The sequence below is a fragment of the Pseudopipra pipra genome, chromosome 2 (genome assembly GCF_036250125.1).
Source record: "Pseudopipra pipra isolate bDixPip1 chromosome 2, bDixPip1.hap1, whole genome shotgun sequence".
NCBI lineage: Eukaryota > Metazoa > Chordata > Aves > Passeriformes > Pipridae > Pseudopipra > Pseudopipra pipra.
Window position 1 is genome coordinate 21,748,111 of NC_087550.1, and position 20,664 is coordinate 21,768,774.

The 20,664-nt window shown below is 41.6% G+C and overlaps 1 protein-coding gene across 1 annotated transcript; it reads right to left on the reverse strand.

Annotated features, from left to right (window-relative positions):
- Positions 1-1,655: 1,655 nt before the first annotated feature.
- Positions 1,656-20,460, reverse strand: TTF2 (transcription termination factor 2). Its single transcript, XM_064644290.1, has 23 exons — positions 20,357-20,460; positions 20,123-20,234; positions 19,851-19,937; positions 18,676-18,742; positions 17,422-18,363; positions 16,433-16,559; positions 15,131-15,322; positions 14,743-14,900; positions 13,676-13,757; positions 13,249-13,362; positions 12,305-12,455; positions 11,516-11,621; positions 10,317-10,507; positions 9,334-9,487; positions 8,478-8,569; positions 7,668-7,750; positions 7,072-7,211; positions 6,225-6,395; positions 5,575-5,633; positions 4,324-4,477; positions 3,917-3,999; positions 2,849-2,923; positions 1,656-2,032 (listed from the first exon to the last, which is right to left on the reverse strand). The coding sequence occupies exons 1-23, from the start codon at positions 20,382-20,384 to the stop codon at positions 1,888-1,890; spliced, it is 3,513 nt and encodes a 1,170-aa protein (XP_064500360.1). The 5' UTR covers positions 20,385-20,460; the 3' UTR covers positions 1,656-1,887.
- Between the last annotated feature and the right edge of the window lie 204 nt (positions 20,461-20,664).

Here is a 20,664-nt window from a genome sequence, read left to right on the forward strand (position 1 = left end):
CACTTACCCCTGCAACAAAACTCCTTTAAAAATTTGACCTTGAATACCAAAACCACACATTCTGCTGCTCTTTGCAGCAGTAAATTTGCCATTTCAGGAGATGATAGGTAGAAGTATGTGCTAGACCTTCAATTTAAGAATTTCCTCAGAACTAAGATGAATGTCACCTCATATCCCATAAAGTGTATGGGTTTCCTAGGAAAGGCTGAAACCCTTTCCTGGGAAGACCTTAATAGAAATAGGAAAAAGTAATTAATGCCCATAGCAATATCCAGTACACCCAGCACGTACACTGCATTGAGACTGTAGTCACATTCCAAAGGCTGAATGAGGGGATAAGGTGAAAATAAAGTGTTTTAAACTATCCTTAGTAATCCCCCTTAAACAGGGAAACCTGCTAGGGTAACAGTAGCTCCAAGGAAAGGTAGAGGAGCTCAGACCAGACGGTAGGTGAACAGATGTTCTGGTGTTTTCCAGAAAATCAGCACAGCGAGGCAAATAAGCAGCATTCCCCCAGTGTTCCCCAAACTGAGATTATGATTAAATTGCTCAAGTCGCACAGACTTCCTTGGTTCTGAGAGCCACTCAAGGTCCTACCACCATGGTTAAATTCATGGGCATACACACACACAAAAAGATACTCATTATTATTTTTGTGTCCCGTGGTGCCTGTATCGGTGCAATAAATTGGAATAATTCCACAGCTTCCCTTGCACATCATGTCAAGGCAGGTAAGAGAAATGACTAACACAGACTTCATCAAGACACTGCAAACAGATCTGTCCTTCACTCAAAGGCTTACCAAATGCCATTACCTTATTCCATAGGGAATGACCATAAAGGAACCAAGACCTAGTTTCATAATAGCATTCTAAATTGTCATGCTCTACCACTTCGCATTAAACTTGTCAAATGCCCTTGTTTGGTATGGAGCTTGTGGGAACTGTGACAAATCCCAGAGAAATAGTGTAATCAATAGAGAATTAGAATGTGCAGTGCATATGGCCAGGGATGCAGAAAAGGGAGATGGAAACAGAGAAGATGCAATAGTAATTAAAAAATTACTTGCCTAAAAATGTCACTCACCTGCACACACCACTTCTGATAAGAGAGACAATAGAGACCATTAACCAAGGACTTGCAACTCATCTGCTATTAACAAAATGTGACCATCTACTAAGCAAGAATAGTCAATACATGAAAAGACTTGCATCAAGGAAACCTTAGTCTATTAAATATGCAGAAGAAAAAAAAACCCACAACAATCAAGAACTCAGGTTCTGTTTCATAGGAACATAACAGAAATCTAGCTCCCAGCTTGAATAAAAACTTGGAGCAAGATAGAAAAATGGTTCTTCAATTAAATATAAGAAGACCTCCTAAAGAACAAAAGAGAAGGTGAAATATTTCTCGAAGTCCTTCCTTAATTTTGTTACGGATTCTAAAGTTTGTATAGCCTTCTTACAGCATCGTGTTCAAAATTTTTTTTTTTGCTTCCTTCGCACCTGCCCAACCTCATCACTCAACCTCCTCAACTCTCCTACCTCATGTTTGTCTCTCTTGTTCTTATTTCACTTACTCCTGTGCATCTCCTGTGCTGAAAATGAAAGTTTTCTAACTAAAAAGTACACATAAAACCCCAAGAAATAAGCACATTTTTGTTTCAAATATTTATTTAAAAGTGTTTTAAAACAACATCTTAGATGGATACACCATCTAATTTTAGTTTTGAAACAAATTCTTGAAGTCGATAACTTCCCAGAACAGTTAAAAAATGTAGTTATTTGTTTAAAGTAAATGACCACCTCAAACCAGAAATCTTTTGTTGAAGTCTGCACCATTAGTTGTAAGTATAAATTACGTTCTGTTGGGTGTTGAAAAAGATAATTAGATGCCAAAGAGAACTTTAAGGTCAGCCAGAGTGAGCTTAGTGAGGGCCTCTCCTTTGCCTGACAGAACCTGCTGGGCAAGACCTTTCTTCCTCGTCTGGAGTTGCAGGATCTTTTCTTCTATTGTTCCTTCACAGACAAACCTAAAAAAAACCAAAAAACCAAAAAAACCCCAACAAAAAACCCCCAACAAAACTAAGCCACATCATCTCAAATGCTAGGAGCAAGTGTCAGCATTATTTATTGTCTTTCCCAGCAAATTCCCAAAGACTCGTCTCAGAAATTAATAATTATTCTATTATGTGACTGACGCAATATACCTCTGACAGAAACCAGCTGTCCTCATATCCAAATATTATAACCTTTCAAATATAAGCCTGATGCACTTAAGGCCTCAACTTTGGTCATCTGAAGTGGCAGTAATTCTGTGACAAAATCCTGAAATGACTGTTTCATAACTGATGGCATCTATTTACCAAAATCATTGCACCCAAAGGAGCACTTTGGATTCCGGTGCGCTGTGCATTTAAAATAACTAAGTTAGCCTTTTAGGTCTTAGTTATAGATGCTTTTTTAGAAATCCACTTTGCCACTTAATAGAAGTGTTCTTTATGATGTTATTAAGTGATACTAGAAAGGTCCAGGCTTAGGTGAAAAACCTCCACTGAATTAACAGAAATGATTAGGCATCTAAATTATTCTCAGGAATGAACAGGACATTCCCACTAAATCACAGGCTGAAAAAAAAGAAATCCCTGCTAGCTATCAGGACAGCAACACACAGGCAGGTGCCACATAAAAACGTTTTCATGTGTTCTATCTCAGTGCCCAAACCTCGATCCCACTGTCACTCCTTGTGTCTAGCTCTAAGTAAAGAAGCCAAGGCCTTGTCTCACTGATTAAAGCCAGACAGCACATGGGCAGCAGCTGCCTCATTTACTGCTAAGTAAAATCCTGACCTGTGTATCACAACGTCCTTCTGCTGCCCCACTCGGTATATGCGGTCACATGCCTGGTCCTCCAGAGCAGGATTCCTGCAAGGTAAAAAAAATAATTAAAAAAAACCCAGATGCCTCTTTTTATTGCCTGCAGTGCATCCTGTTTTCATCCTCTGTAGAGCTAAAACTGCTCCCAGGTTATCTTAGGTTTAGAGGCTTGCTGGCCAGTATTCACCCTGGCAGTATTTCCCTTGGCCTTGGGTAGAAGAATGCTACAGCTCCACACAAAGCCAGCTGTATGGCTTAGACCACTGGTCCATGTAGCCCCGTATTTCTGGCCAATAGTTAGTACTCAGAGAAAGCCCATAGCTGGTGAGGAAAGAGAGTGAAGCAGAAAGGCAAACCCATTGAAAGAGGCCATCACTCAAGAATATTTGGATAAGAAATGGTTTCATTTGACAAAGTTATAGGGAATACTTGTTCGTGTAACTTCCATATTGCAGAACCATCTCCTTAAGGCTGCTGCTCAGCAGCTGGTTTTGCAATCAGGCACGTTAGTTTGCTTTGTAAATTCCCATAAGCAACATTTAGTTTAAAAAAACCTGCAATTCTGACTTTGATGAGGGACAACAAATATTAGGAGCTCAAACACGCTATTTTCATAATAAAATATGTAAAACCCAAAGGTACTTTAGTTATGCCCAGTCACTGACTACGCTCAACACAATCGATTTGTTTCAAGATAAAATTGCCTGTAGGCACTACTGTACCATTTTCACTACTGCAGGAAATTAAGGTAGGGACTGCCAAGTCCCCACTAGCCTTTTGTGATACAGAGCTGCATAGTTGCATCTTTGGATTGCTGTCATAGTCCTCTATTTTCTTACCCCTACAGAACTGTATTTCATTGGATTGACTAATCAGTGTCTTGGGTGAAAGCTATAGCAAAAACACTTTCCTACAACTAACTCTAGCCCTTACATTGCCCTCCTATCCCAGTTGTATCAGACATCATAATACATGTGGTGAGAAAGAAAAGCAACATGCCCAATATATACTCTCAGAGATGTAACTTTTGTTTCTTTTTACCAGTGCATGTCAAGGAGAAAGAGATGGTTTCCTCCAGTCAAGTTCAGGCCAACGCCTCCAGCCAGCAATGAGACCAACATTACCTTCAAAGGCCAAAAGAGAGTTAGGGAGCCCATTTCCAAAAAAACAAGTGCTTCATTTGAACACACTGAAAATTTAGACAATCTTTGAACTAGCTTTGGAGTTGCGTGATTTTAGTACAGAAGGCGGACATCAAAAGGAGCTTTGTACCAGCTCCTTCTTCCCATTATAAGATGTACATTTGTTTTTACAGCTACCCCTTTCTCTGCTGATCTTGGCATGTAGAGGTCCAAATGACAGTAGAGCCAGCAAATGGAATCACAAAGTCAGCTATGACAGCTGCTCATAGCAGCACTAGGGACTATTCCCCTGCCCTGATTGCATACCTGAGGCCCTTTAGGATTGCAATTGAACTCTTCTACCACATCCATTCTCTGTTTAGGATTGACAGAGCCGTCCACTGTTGCGTACTTCAGCCCCAGTCGCTGGAGGTGCACAGCCACAACTTTCAGCATACTCGTCCACTGGGAGACAACAACACTGGAAAGGGAGCAGGGAGCTTATGACAAGGTCTGTGTGTACTGTAACAGGTTGGTTATTGCACTGTCTCACCCAGGAGGAGACAACAATTCAGTCACTCTTCCCAGCTGCAAACTGCAACCAAGCCCCTCCCCAATTCAGAAACAGATTCACCTCTAGGTGTAGTGGTAGAACCTGCTGTGGAAGGCTAATATCCAATAAACTTCAGGTAAATTAAAGCTGCAACTTTCACCTCTATTTTTGGATTTTACATTTCCACCTACCAATCACAATTCCAAGTCACAATGCTGAGCTTTTTCTGCAGTACACAAGAATCAATTGCAACACCAACTTGGATTGATTGGAGCCTCTCACTCACCAAGTTGTGGACTAAAGAGTTTGTGAGGCAATAATCTGTTCAATAGCTTCTTGGAAGGGAACAAAAGCAATGTTGGTGTTCCCATTCTTATGATGGGGATTAATTTTGGAAAAGACTCTGGAAAAAAGCTTTCTACATATGGTGCAATTCTGGAAATGCCCAACATGATTCCCCCTTCCAACTGACCCCTAACATAACACAGGTGTCACTGCTTCACAGCCACACACCTGTAAGAGCATTCTACACTTAACAAAAACAAGCAGAAACTCCTGTATCACTGCAGTCTGGTGCACAGCAAAGACAGGGGGAACCTGCACAGTGAGAGTGCAGGACTTCAGCTGCAGTACAGGCCCTCTGATCAATGCATTCCTTTATCTCAAACAGGTTCAGGTTTAACCTCTACCTTATTCCTCCTCTTTTTTGGGGGTTGTGGCATGGGTTGCAGAGCTGAGGACAAATATTTGTCAGCACAACCAAGTTATTTCCAATTCCATTTTTGGAGAAGAGAGTCCTCCTGGGCCTCAAAGCCTGAGATTTCTCACACATTCCCTTATGTTTACACTGACCTACATCTTAAATTCCCTTCTTTTGTCTTAGATTTTTTTTCCTCAAAATCTGTGTTCAACTATTGCAGCACACCAGGAGTTTTGTATTCCATTATTTAAAACTATTTCTGCTGTTGTCAAGTAACATGCTTCTCTAAATCACTATGACTAAAGAAAAGGACAAGCTCACTAACCTTTTCTGAGGCTCTGAGTGACTCTGAATAGTTTTCAGTTCAGCCAAGAGGTAAGCTATCTGCAGGAAAAAAAAAAAAGGTTAGTCTGCTTGCTCATAATCCAGTTCATGACTGGCTACTCTTCATGAAAATAGAAAGTGATCAAAATAGCTTTTCAACTGGAACTTCTCCTGTGCTCAGACTTTGAAGAGATTTTAAGAGTCATTGGTAAGAACACTACCACCACAGAAAAGTGTGTCAAGAAATCAAATCATACAAACATATCTTATAGATTCCAATCTTTCTGTGAAAAGCCAAGTTATTGCCATCTCTTGCTGCCATCCAATTTTTTCTAGCTTTTCACAAGCACCATGGTCTCACATGCAAGCTTTTCTGAACTTCTGTGAAGCCAGTGTTCAAGATTTTTACTGACAGTTTTTCAGCAGTCAGATTCTCACAGCTTTACTAGAAGCACCTCTTAACACCTGAGAAGCTGAAGCCTTCCCAGAAGGAGTTCAGCAGGCTATCAATCTACACATCTGACTTCATCTAAATTGACAACTTAGCCTGATCTGCAATTACCAAGGTGTGACAATTCATTAATAATTTAAAAGGCAAAGTGCTGAAATCCAAGCTTCTCAAGGAAGGTAAGAAAGTCACAACCAGAATACCTTTGAGCTCTCCCTGGTGACTTCAAAGATATCTGTTTTAAAAGCTGTGCCATTGAGATAGACTGTTGATTGGGAATCAGGAGTCTGGAGCTCAGACAGTGTCAAAGCACCAAGTTGTTCCTCAATGGAAAGGGAAAGACCTTCACTGTTCAAGTTAACTTGGTCCAGAGCCTGTGGGAAAGAAAGCAATATAATAAGGGATCGCAGTCAAAGCTGAGATCAAATTCAGTACTGACCCACAGTCTGCACAATGTCTGCTGAATACAGTGGGTTTGAAGGATGCTGTGCCATATGAAGATAAAACGATTGAGGAACACTAGTGGGTCAGACTAACAGTCCCTTTGGGCCCTTCCCTAAGAAGGGGCAGTGTAAAGAACGCATGTGAGCTTCACCATTTTCTATGGTCCAGTCTCCTCAGATGCCCTCTCCCATAGCATTTAACAACTGCAGGATGAAAGACGTTAGAAGATAAATTCCTGCCTGTTCCCTTAGTAGCTGAATTTATTCTACAGCTGCTTTATATGGCAGGGCCAAGAACTTTTGAAAGATTAATCTATTTCATGCAAGGCAACTTCAATCAAAGTATTTACAGAGCTCTCCAAAACACAAGCCCTTAAAACAGGCTACACTTGTGCACTTTTCAAGGCTAGGTTAAGACAAAGACTTCTTTCACATGAAAATTCTGTTTGGTTGGGTTTTTAAAATCTAAATAAAGTATTTCCAGAGACACAGCTGCCTGTCATGCTAAGAGATGCAAGGGTGTTACAGTCTGTTCACTTACAGAAACACTCAAAAATCTCCACAAAAGAACCTCACAATACAATACAATGCAATGCAATGCAATTACCACTTTCAGTAAGGAGAGATGGCAGCAGCACTGACGGAGCCTCAAGAGCATGGATAAGACGTGGACAGCGCTTGAGACCTGGGAGGCACTTTGTGAGCCTGCTAAAAATTCCTTTTGACTGACTCCAAACTCTTGTGCAACTGCAGAGGAAGGGAAGACAAAACATAAAGAGCTCTTGGAGTCATTTCCAAGCACTGCCCAGCCACCTCCAGGAAGAGATTCATCAGTAAGAGACAAGAATCAACAGGCAAGCAAATACCTGATTAAACATAGGAACCCATCAACCCCCACTTAAAAAAAAAGGAAGAAGACGACAAGTCAGAATACCTTATAACACTGACATCTATTGTCTGAGCAGTGAGACCTTTACTTCAGAAAGAAATTTCAGACCCAAAGAGGTTAGGAGATTTTCCAAGAGCCACAACAGTGAGAATATACTTTTGGAATACTATGGTAGGCTTCTCTGTAACATCAGGGGATCATTATCTAAAGAATTTCTAAGTCCTGACCCCATGTGGCCAGGTCTGTTCCCCCTTGTTAACTGGGCACTTAAAGAGCCACTTTGCAAATGTTTTCAGAGGAGGGTATGCTCAAACCTTTCTCAAATGGGTTACCACCAGCATATTCTCTGTCTTCATTTTTCTGCTCTTGTCTCTTTAGGTAGGATTGCAGTGTTGACCTGCAAAAACAAGACAAAGACACTGGAATGTACAGCAGGAAAAAAGACAAGAAGGCTCTGAGCTTAACAAGCAAGCTGATGATGCTTTAAAAGGAAGGTTTCATTAATCATCACAAAATGTCACAAAAAACCACCAGTTTTGTTTAACTTGAGTATGATCAAAACCAAGATCCATTCTGGAAATCACAAAAAGCAGCAAGTCCGTTTATTGGAATACCTTGAATATAAGGACACCTTTAAATGTACATTTAAAAGGAATGAAAACTATTTACGTTGACACCAGTAAAAGAGACCCTGGAAGAATACCAAGTGATGCTGGCTTGCATTACAACCATCTGGAGAGGCCAGCATAATTTCTGATTGCACAAGTATCACAGAGCAAAGATAACAATTCTCTCCTTTACAGGTGCTGGCACATCATCATTTGAGAACTACTGTTGCAATTCCAAGTCTTTGGCGCCTTGAAATCAATGATATTAAGTGTAAGTCTAGAACACAAAGCTCATACAAGGCGTGAACCTCTGGGAGAAAAGAAATTAATCAGTTTTGCCTACTACCAGTACAAGCACTGTATTTTCAAACATACTTAACAGATAAGTCAGAAAAGGAAAAAATTAACAGGAGTTTGTCCAATAACTCTTTTCATCTAAAATGAATTTCTTTTCTTGATTTTCACACCAGTAAGAAACAAAACCACAAAATACAGTATCTCTACCCACAGTCATACCTGGATCTTGCAAAGAGCACATTGTACACAGACTGCTCCTCTGCTGAAAGTTTTAACTGATGCAACCGTGTGCTACGCTGGGGCAGAGATACCTGAGGTACAAATTGACAGGATCAGATGAATATAGGGCAAAAAACTTATAGAGCATCACAAATATCAGCAATCAAAGATCTAACAAAGATCTAATCAAAGATTCTAAGTCTCAGAACATAGCTGTTTATTCTTTAAAGCTATGTAGATACTCACAGAACTCCAAGAAGCCTGGTTAACACAAGATAAAAACTTCTATTCCAACTCATCTGAGAACAAGAGGCATGAGCTACTCAATATGAACTGCTCCGTAATGACCACGGAGGGATTAATTTTTTGCATTGTAAAAGTAGCTTCTCATTTCCCCATTCAGAATCAGAAAGTACTCCAAAACTACACCTTTAAAAGGCTTACAGACAGACCAGTGACCTCAGTTTAATAGACTATTTGTAAAGAGTTATGCAGAAAGCCAATGCTCCAGCACACACCAGGTCCATTTGACAGGTAGCAGCTTTGATTCTCAGAGAGTTAGCTGGGCAGCCTAGGCTAACTTTCCACATAAGTGGCCATCTACTTGCAATTACTTGGCATGTCCTTGTCTGCGTACAATTTATAACAAAGGTTTAATTATTGTGTATATTTCTGCTTTCTGGATAAGCAACTGGAAAAGCATCCCACAGGCATTTGCTACTCTTGCTCAGCAGACTGCAGTAGACAGGAAAATGCATCCATTAACAAATTTATGTATGTAAATAAGCAGACATGAGTGCCTGCTACAAGGACAACCATGGAATGATGGTATAGTTGTGTAGGGCAAAGTTCTTACCAAGGGCTTGCCAGCTGAATCCAGCTGGTTCTTAGTTCTCTGCAGTAAGAGGCTCCTAGTTAAGAGGCTTAGCCTCTCTGCTCCCTTCTTTGTGTTGTTGTCTACCTGGTACTTCCACACTTTGTATTCATCAAAAGGAGAGCAACGTAGAAACCTATGACAGGAAGGAAGGAGACTTCATACTAAGGGAAGAAGAGTTCTTCAGTTGCTTTGGAGTGACCAGAACCAAATTCCTTACTATCCAAAACAAACCATTTCCAAATGCTGTAACTGCATTACCAAGCAGCAGTATCTAATGGTGGCGAAAACTTGCTTGCCAAAAAGTCTTATCATCACTAACAGTGTAAGCACCTCCTTCTGATGCTGTACCTATTACTTCCTCTCAGCCCATTATGTCTCCAAGCATCACCAGCAAATGAAGGACATCAAGGTGCAGAGGCACTTGCCAAAAAGCATATTCATTTGTTATTTCAAAATACCAGGCTTCTTACTTGAAAATTAATTTCAATTATCCAAAATTAAATTCAAATGCAAGTTCTCTCTGCTTGTCCAACACCATTTGTAATCTTTCCCCCCCTCAGCAAAGAAAAGTCTCTGTTTATCATTCGTTCAGAGAAGCCAAAGTTTTCACCCTTTCCTTCAATGCTCTTGTAGCACAACACTCTAAGAAGGTCCTCCCAGGCTGCTCTGGTAGCAACAAGGAGAAACTCCCAAAACTTCTGTTCATTACAATTAGTTGTGTGAAGACATAGATCTGAGGTAATTTTCCCTTTGTCCTTCCTGGAAGGAGAAAAGCTACACAAAACCACAAAACCAACAGTAGACACATGGTCAACTTTGTGCCTCAGCCACCAGCTTTGCACGTGCCTGAAATGTTAATATAACCAGTCTCACTACTCCACACATCTCAACTTCAGCATTTCAGCAGAGAAGAATTACTTGGACGGGCTCCCTGTCCATGTGGTCATGTGCAGCCAGCTCACCTCAGGAGGGAGTACATGTCCAGCAAGTTGTTCTGTATCGGTGTCCCAGTGACGGCCCACCTGGCACTGGCTCTCAGCTTGCACACAGCTATGGAGGTTTGAGTCCTTGGGTTTTTAATATTGTGAGCTTCATCCAGTATAAGTCGAGCCCAAGCTACCCTGAGCAGGGGGGAACACGGAGATGACCCACTCTGAAAGAAAAAGCAGGCTATTTATAACCTAGAGCACTAACCTTGCTAGGTTCTCCAAAGAGCCACAAGCAAACATATTTTTCAAGCAAGAAGCCTTTTCCTGATGTTAGTCAGCAGCAATTTTTGTTCTGTCAGGTAAGAAAAGGTGTCCAAAAATCATCTCTTTAAAGCTTCCATGATGGTTTATAAGCTGAAGACTATAACATATTTGCCTGTTTCTAATAAAAAATTCTAATATTTTGCTGTTTTTCTTGCTTTTTACATCACTTCTTGCTTCCAAAGAGGCATTTCATATCAGTTTTTCAGGGCTGAGACCAAGGACCACATATAATTATTCTGATCTCTCAACAGTTTTACAGACGCCCCCCAGAAGTTTCAGGAAATTCAAAGTCCTGTTTTCTTTAAGAGGAGCTACATTGAGATCTGTACACAGAGGTAGGAGACAGCAATATCCACACTAGCAAAGGGATTCCTCTATGCTGTATAGTCATTTCAGTTAGAATTCAGAAAGCCCTTATTTATTTTCACGGCCTAGCAAACACGCTGCTGTTTCTTTAAGGCAGCACATCAGCTGCCTCAGACTCAGTTCAGACTGACCCAGAGCCTGAGCACAATAGATTTCTGGTAGATTAAAGTGACATCAAGCAACAAAGAGCATCACATGGGAGTTTCTCGTGCTCCTTCACCTCAAAAGAAAGAGTACAAGGTTCATCACTACATTCTTAAAATCACTTTTTAAAACATTTCCACTGTATTCAATGTAGCATATTCTATAATTCTACAGAACAGATTAATTGTGAGTATTGGTCAATATTGTCTTTCTGCACTTCATAGCACTTTCATCACTTTATTTTTATTGTGCAAACTCAACAGGGGCTTATGGAAAAGAAAAATTCAAGCTGCTGCTCACTGTAGCACATAATAGGTGCCACTTAAAGCAATAATGGCTTTGCAACACCTCAGAACAAAACCTTAAGGCATCTCCCTATCAACAGTTTGGCTTCTCACCTCCACATCATGGTCCTCAGCAGGGACTTCCCCCTCCTCCTTGCTTGTGGGGACCTCCTTGGAGAGAAGGCCGTAGGTTGTGACAACAACATCGTATCCAGAAAGCCTTGACAAAGGGAAAGTAGTAATCAGGAGCAAGAACAAATGAGGAACTCCTTTTGCAAGACAGACAAAATGCATGCTGAAGGATATGTTTAAGAACAACACAGTTCTACAGGAGCTGAAATGCTGAGTTCTACAAAAAACTGAGCTTCCTAGCAGTCAAACAGGAAGGATGCACTGTCCCCATTTTATAGTTACTGAAAGTAGACACAGCAAGCTCAAGATGAAAGTAAAAACCGGTGGTACAGAATGCACACCACATGGGACAAATCCTGCTTAGAAATACTGCACCTAGAAATATTGCTCAGCATGAAGAGTGTAGAAAATTTTCTGATCTATACATAGAGCTGATTAAAAAAACCACAACAACCACAAAACGCAAGCATAGGAGAAACTGCCACTGATGATCTCTGCAAGCAAGAGATGTTTTAGAGAATATACACCCTTTTTTCCTATCAGAAGCAACAACAGCCTCCACTAGAACCACTCAGTATGGGTACAGGCCATAAATGTTTTGCTATATACACCTTGACAGCAGACATCAGCCTGACCTTGAAGATCCTCCACATTTCCACACTTCACATTCTTTCATCATTCTACAGCCACTGAATTTCAACTTTGATAAACACAATCTCTTGCTACATAGTATTTTACCTTTCTTGGTCATATTTATGGTTTAGCACTTACACCTCTGCATGTTTATCTCTGTTTGCCCCATGGTACAAATAGACTCTCAGTTTGCCAAAGGCCACACGTTTGTCAATCTCTTTCTTCCAGTGATGGATCAAGGATGCAGGACATATGATTAAAGTGCCATGGGAAGGGATAACAGTGGAATCTGAAAGGAAATATTGCAGACAGGTTTCAATGTCTTCACATTAGACTAGAACAAAGACAGAAGTTTTGGAAATTCATAACAATTAAGAAGACTGGTCCACTTTTCCTGTGAGCACAGTTTGTGGACATCTCTACATTACACTCTTGAGGACTGTTAGTTCTGGGTGGGGAAGAAATCTACTTAAACACTAATGTATCACTTTCTGTCTGCTCAGTTATGCTGTATACCTGCACATTTCCTCTGGATAAGCCTGAAAGGTTAGAACACAGGAACTAACTCTAATACCTACTGAGAACACAGTATCAAGTAAATTCTTCTTTCCTATTCTAGAAGACTGAAATGTTACCATTTTGAACCACATGGGAAGAACACATCCACACAGTCAGTAAACTTGGCAATACAGGAAAAAGTAGTCCAGCCAGTCTCATGAGGATGCAGACAGTAACAGGTTATGGACACAGAAAAAATAGTCTTTTAAAACTCTAACATCCCTAATGTCTATGGGTAAAATAAAAGTAATCTTGGGGGTGAGGGGGGAAAGAGATCAGTCACAGGGAAGTGAGTAGTGACTATTTTAAGTCCTTATGAAAACTATGCATATGTTTGCTTATGCTTAAAAAACCATGAAACTTTTTTCAAAACAGCATATGCTGGCTTTAATTGTTTCAGGAAAATAGTCAATAAAAAATTAATACCCAAACAATATAAACTAATGAATATAAAATATTCATTATAAATTATAATATTATAAAATCATTTATATTATTTATATTATTCAATATAAAATCTGTACCATTTTTTGATAGCCATATGTCTAAGGTCTCCTTTCTTTTCTCTGTCTTCAGCTGTTTCTGGGCCAGAATGAGAGCAATCATCGTTAGAGTCTTCCCCAAGCCCATGTCATCCGCTGGAAAGAGACACACAGAAGTTGTGATGGGCTGCAGAAATGAGCCCCCTTAGCTCAGATCTACACTGAGGTAAATACTACAACAGAAATTGCCCTGGGGAACCCAGAAAATAAAAAACACACGTATGAAAATATCAGGGTATGATTTTGTAATTGTTAACAGCTGTAACTGGTAATAGGGTAGCCTATACCAAATAGCCCTTTCAACATTCCTACAAAATAACTAGTTATTGGCCTCCAAGGAAGTCACATGCCAAACTGCTGCTGCCATAAATCTGCCCCCCGAAATCCACTTTCCTGTTCCGTTGCTTACCCAGAATTCCTCCACACGGCCTCTGACTCTCTCTCCAGAGCAGCCAGGCAAGTGCCTGTTTTTGGTGCAGCAGCAGTGGAATCTGAGAGGGCAAGACAGAGGATTTGAAGCAAACACCTTGCAAAATTCAGACACTTCTGCTTCCTGTACCAATCATCCTGTTGAACTGTTCTACTACCATCTTACTAAAAGGAGTTTACATACTTGTTCTTTTTCCACGTGGACTGGGATACCCAAGGTAAGCAACTCCTGCAGACAGGAGGTCAGCAGTACCATTGATGAGTCTTCCTAATGCTTCATGGACAAACCAACCCAGTGCCTCATGATGCTCTGAGAGAGCAGGTGGAAAATCCACCCAGGACTGCCTTGCTCACAACAGGTATCACTGTCAAGAAAAGGCATTGAGAACACTTCCCCTTTTCCCACCAAGTCTAAGACCCCTATAGACTCTTAAAACAGGAAGAGGGATTACATACTACCATCACAAAAAATTAAATGGCCTTCCCCACCACTTGAGAGGTCCCAAGATGATGTGACAAGTGACACAACATATATGCATCAACACATCATCTTGTAGAGGCATGTGCCTTCCAATACCTTGCATATAACCTCAAATACAGGTTCTGCATCACCTGACAGACAAGGAGTTTCTCTTTGGCAGATCAGAACATCTGTGGCATTGAACAAAGTCAATCACCTGCAACACTTTTTTGAAAGACTATTTCTTATAACTCATCAGGAAAAAAGAACAATAAGGTTCTCAGCCTGTTCCTCACACCTCTGTTCTGCCAGTCACGTACAAACAGAAGGTTGTGGGTTGGTTGCTTTGTCTGAGGCCCTGCTACTTCATTCAAGCACTAAGTGTTCTGAAGGCACCACAGCAAGAGGGCAGAACACCAGTACTGGCAACACAAAGCAACACCCATGGATGGAATGTAATTAGAACATCTCCCTCCAGCATGATGAAGACTGCAAAGTATGTCAAAGTGGAAAGGAAGGGATGTTCTAGGGTATCAGAGGTTGTGCTTCATTCATCAGCATGACAGCCTCCATCCTTGCCAACCCACCTTCAATCCAGAGGGATCTTCAGCTACTGTCTGCTCTGTCGGACAGGATTCTAGAGATTTGTGAAGCTGATTAATAGCCTCACATGTGGCATCGCGTACAGCCCTGATTCGGTCTTCTGTCATTCTTCCCCCATATAGGTTCTGCATACCAAAGCTCACTGCAAAGATACAGGATTAGGCATAAGATGTGTTTACAAAGATAACTTTCCAAAGCGGATCTTTCACCTCAGAGACTGACCTCAGCAGCTACAGATGCCTGGGGGGTAATATTCAGCTCACAGTAACAAAAAAGGTTTAGTACTCCCACATATATCCACAGATTGCAGAATTATTTCATAAGTAGTACTTAACAGTGTTCTCTTTAATGAAAAAATGTTTCTATACTTACTTCCAAAACTTTGGCCACAATATTCACTGGAACCCAAAGTAACAGCAGCAGAGGGGTGACACTCTGAGCCTGCAGAGGCCTTTGCTGTAGGATCCTGGAGCGGGAGTGGTGTTATCAACTTTGTACCACCTGGCCTGTCACACGGGTTAGGCAAAGATTCTTCATGGCAGCTGTCGCTTGTGCTATCCTGCCCTTAAGGAGAAAGGAATTGCAGTCTATAAAGGTTTCACAGTGAAGCTCAGAGCCTCGTACTAGAGCCCAGAGAAGAGCCTTCATTTTGCTCAATAGTCTGCTTGCAAAATATTAAGTGGTCACAGCAGGTCACCACATCACCTGAGCCACTACAAATACTAACGTGTGTCCTCTTAGCTGGCTCCTACATGACAGGCAATGAGCTCAGCTCCAGCCACACAGTGAATTCTGTAACTGTGATCAGATTAGTGCAAACACAACGTCAGTTTTGCACACTGTTCCCAGAAGATTCATTAATTTTGAAGACATCTTTCTTGTCAATATTTTGGACACAAAAACTACCAAAACATCCAAGAACAAATGGGCAAGAACTCATGAGCTTCCCTCTCCTTCACAGAAAGGTCTGTCTTGCTTAAAACCAGATATGGTATAAGGCACTGTGGCTGCTTTGTTGTGTTGTAGCTTGTGAGCTCCTGCTTCCTTGCTAGAGATCTTCAGTTTCCAGAGCTGTCAAACTGGATCTTTTCATCAACACAATTGATACTATGATCACAAAGGAACTCTTCTGTTGAGGGGATTGTAGAGGTAACTCAGCAAAATGCTTCTCTCTTGCACAGGCGATTAATACCAGTTAGTAGAATTAGGATATCACTTAATAGGAATGGCAAACTGGAAGCTGCTTATTTTGTATCTGGTGACTGAAAAGTCCAGACACAACGACATGCATAAACAGCATGGTTCCATACTGCAACAGAGGAAGTTAACACTTCACTGACACAGTCTCATAGAAACACCTGTCTCAATCACGTAGCCAAAGCTGGAAGGAAAACTAGCCCTGGAATCTAATTCTGGGCGGAAACTCCCTTGGGAAGCCACCACACTTCAGAGAAAACATTACAGTTGTTCCATTCATCTGCTCCCAAACTCATACCTTACAATTAACACTTTTCATCTTCAGTGAATCTCAACAGACAAACTTTATACAGACCACATGCCATATATAAGTTTATGCTATATTTCCTCAGTATTAACAACCATTATAAGACAAACTGTTTTGTACAACCTGTTTTGAAACAAGCTGTTTCCGGAGCAAAAAAAATTTAGCCCTACCTTTCTCATTAGTATCTGCTGTTGAAATGTTAAGAGCACTGAGTGCAGCTTCCAAATCCTGCACTTGCTTTAATAACCTTTCTCCTTTATCAGGCAGCAACTGAATGTTCACTCTAGCCAATGTACTCTGCAAAACAAGAAAGAAACCAAAACCTGAATATGGTTAACAAGCTCTCTGCCAACACAGAACAACCATGTCAGAAGTTTAAAAACACTAATCTTATGCCATATTAACTTGTATTTTGATACTGTTCTGCAATCTCCAAAAGCTTTCAAGTGCCATTCAATGCAATTAAGTAGTCTTTTAGCAGAAAATAAACTAACTCTTAATGTTGTTTAGAAAAGATGGAAGGACACAGAATCCCCATTTTTATGAAACAGGTATTCGAGAAACTTGGACAATCTTAACATCTCTCAAAGCACCCAACGTTTAACCTACTTGCATGTTTCTTTCTACACTAGCACAAACAACTGTTCTGACTTTATTTTGAGGCTCTGTTCTGAAGTCTGGGCAAGCAGGGGGATAATAAAAACTATAGAACATAGTTATTGGCAACTATTAAAAAAACCCAAACAGACAGTTTATTTCATCTTAATGTGAACTTTTGTAGCTAGATCACTCTTACTGCACAAGGCCAAGAGAGACCACCAGAAACAGCCAGGTTATTTAAAAAGGTTAATCTGGCTGTGCACTAATCTATCTTATGCAAATTACTTTCGGGTAAACGACAGGCACAACCTCAGGCAGGTCAAAACTGAGCATTCCCAAATACAGAAAGTTGTATTACCTTAGGGGTAATTGTCTTCTATCTGCTTAATACAACTATTCTGTGCATAGGCTGAATTCCCTCCCTTGCCCCATCTTCCTAAATCATATTTTGAGTTTCTGCTGTGAGGTGATACCGTATTCTGATGCCTCTCATGAGTAAGGGAAGTCACCCCGAACCCAGAATAATAAAACCCTCAAATAAATAGGTACAAAAAATGACCTTTTTCTGCTTCAGCTGGACTACAAGATGGTTATGAAGCTCTTTACGGTCTTGGGGTCTTTCCATGTGATGTGATGCTGCTGCTCCTGGCAAAGATGTCCCCAGCACACTCTTTCCTGAAGGAATCTCCACTGTTTTCTCAGGTTTACTTTTACCTGATGAGGAGTGAACAAATGGTACTTCATCACTGTCACTGCCAGAGGTTTCACCAGCAGGCTGTGGCAGCCCTGGCCTGATTTGTGCCTTGGGCGGCGCTGCTTCTGCTCCTCCTGCCAGGGCAGCACACTGGGCTGGTGGTACTGCTGGAGAAATAGCATCTTCTTTAGCCATTGGTTTAATTTCTCCATTTTTCTGACCAGTGCAACCTTTCTCTCTCATTTCTTTATCCCTATAGATTTTTAAGTTTTTTTCTTCAAGTTGCTCCTCCTCTGGTGTCTTGGTACTTGTATTTTGCTTTTCAAGACTTAGTGGAAAGAGTTTTGGTCTTGCACCTGGCTCTTTGTCCGCACATTCAGAAGACTTCGTGGATTCCCTGCCACTGCCACCATATTTCTCTTCCTCCCAAAGACTATTTTTCCCTTTCCTGGTCTCAGAAAGGCCAAGTTTAGATTCAGACACTGTAGTTTCCTGAAGTTCAGGATCACTTGTACTTCCTGTGGACGGTTTCATTTTAGTTTTCAGCTCTTCTAGAGGTTGTATCTCTTTGGAGGAATCAGAGGTTGATTTCTTTTCTTTATGTGACACCAGCACACTATCCTTCTCTGCTTTTACTCCTTTTGCTTTACTTTCCTCCCTGTTTCCTTGGTTCATTTGTTTCCAGACTGATGGTGCACAATTCTTGTCCAGCACTTTGAATGGATTTCTGTGGCTGGTGGGATTGGAGAGGGCTGCTGTGTTGGGCTGGGATTCTAAGGCTTTTGACACTTTGGTAGCTTTTGGATCCTGCAACACATACAAGTGAGTAAATGCTGACATACAACTTATTAAAGCCTGTTAACTATACACAGAACCTGACCATCTCAAGCAAGCCTTCATCCTCTACAAAGATCATCTTGCCTATCCTATTAATAGAATCAGGACTTCACACAATTTAGGAGAAAGAGAAGTCTCATCTAGAGGACAGAAGGCTGATAAACTTATCAGCTAGAAAATATTAAATCTCCCACTAAATAGTCTCAGAGGCGATGACTAGATAAGGAATGAAAAGTCATGTTGAAATAAGGTGATGCTATAATACAAACAAAACACTCATACCTGCCATGGGACGCTTCCACACCATTTCTTCCCATTCAGTTTACTCTTAAGGCATCGGTAAAACAACCTACCAAAGATTAAAACAAGATTTGAACCACAGGAACCAGTAAAGAAGCTCTAACTATTCTTTAAAAAGTACTTCACACAAAAAACATCACAGACAAGTTCTCTTAATCTGTACTTTACCTTCAGACTTTTGCCTAACAAAAGACCAGGAACATCGGCAGCAAAGCTTTTTATAAAAAACAGTGTTCTCCGGATAATGATTCCTTGGGGTTTGGGCTTATTTTGTTGCGGGTTTTTTATTTTAGTAATAAAAATGTAACTGCTCAGGCAATAGTGTTATCTACGTTCAGAGCATCAGAAGAATCCTATGATTTCAAGGTGTAAGGAAACACCTCTTCTTTTAGTTACACTGCACAGGCCACTTCATCTTAAAGCAACCATGGAAAAGAAAAACTTTGGATGTGATTTCTTTTTTTAACCGGCAGCCAACCAGGAGCGCTGCAAGAACTTTATCAGAATTAAAATTGGTGAATTTGGTGCAACCATCACGAGTTCTGGATGAACCCAACCACAGGGCCACATTCAACTCTGTTAAAAACAAACATTATCTGATTACTCAGGTTTATATCATGGGATATAACTGCTAATAACAGTAGCAAACACGATAAGTGAAGGCCTCAAAGCTGGATGAATCTTTTCAATTCTAGAAGGAAAGTACAAGTCAGCTGCCATCAAACAATTCCAAATGTTCCAACCTGTACAACAAACCCTCCTTTCCACTTTGAAAGACTGTCAGTTCGTCTTTCACTTGTTCACAAATAATGAAGAAAGTGAACAGCCTCCTGATCTACACAAAAAAGATCTCTATTTTTAAAAGGTAGTATCCTAAGTCTTCAAATATGGCATAAAAACGAGATGCTCTAAGAACAGCCCTCCTTTCACCACAGGACACAGCTTATGTGGATGTTGAAGCCTCATTACAGAAAAACTACTAAATCACAGGATTCAAGTTTTTTTACCTGTAACTAATAAACTAAAGGACTATTAGTCAGAAGCAGTTTAAGAAAATTATTTTAGGCACTGAACATAAGATAAAGATAGAAAAAGGAACGTAGGTTTTACCTGTTTTAAGGCAGACATCCAGCTTTTAAAAAATTTGAGGAACTTACTCGTATTCATCTCTGCCCTGCTGCTGGACCAGGACCTGCAGCTCCACCATGTATCCCTCATGGATCAAGCAGTGAGAAGCAGGGACACTGAAAGGAGGAAAGGACAAGTGGAAGAATACAGACAAGAGGGGAACAGCCACGGCAAAACAAAAACTGTCACGTGGGACAAAACAAAGACTACGTGAGTCAGACGGCACTGACACAGCACTGAGCTTCTCCGAGGGCAGCCGCCTGTGTCCCGTGCCCCTTGTCCCACCGCCCCATCCACTTACGGCGCCGGCAGGACGTAGCCGCATTCCGCGGGGCTCCGCGTCCCGCACACGTAGAAGCTCTTCCCCTTGTTGGGGCCATCGCGGACGCCCGTCTTCAGGTAGCAGAGGGACCCTGCGGGGGGGAAAGCACGGAACTGGTCAGACCGAGACCGAGACCGAGACCGGGACCGGGACCGGGACCCCCCTCACACACAGCACCCCCCGCACACCCGCCCGGCCCAGCCCGGCCCTCACCATGCTCCGCGCACGGCACGGCCTCCATGGTCGCGCGGCACCGCCTCCTCCACGCTTCGAAACAACCAATCCCGCCCTGCGCCTGCACACCGACCAATCAGCGCGGGGCAAGGGGGAGGGGGTTATGCGCAGCCAATCGCCGCTGCGCTGTATTCCCTGTGCCCCGCCCACCTCCCGCGCCCCTATGGGCGGGGAGACGAGGGTAGAGCCGACGGGAAGGGGGCGCGGCCATGGGGAGGGGGCGTGGCCAACGAGGTGCGGGAAAGGCTCGGGCACCGCCCCGGGATCGGGATCACATCCAGCTTCCA

Bases quoted from the DNA above. Each gene is read 5' to 3' on its own strand.
- TTF2 (XM_064644290.1), bottom strand. From the start codon at position 20,384: ATGGAGGCCGTGCCGTGCGCGGAGCATG. The intron at 11,622-12,304 runs GTAAGTGCTAAA...CCCTTTGTCAAG, and splicing joins AGAGATAAACATGCAGAGGT to GCTTTCTGGATACGATGTTG. The intron at 4,000-4,323 runs GTATGCAATCAG...TGGCCTTTGAAG, and splicing joins GCAATCCTAAAGGGCCTCAG to GTAATGTTGGTCTCATTGCT.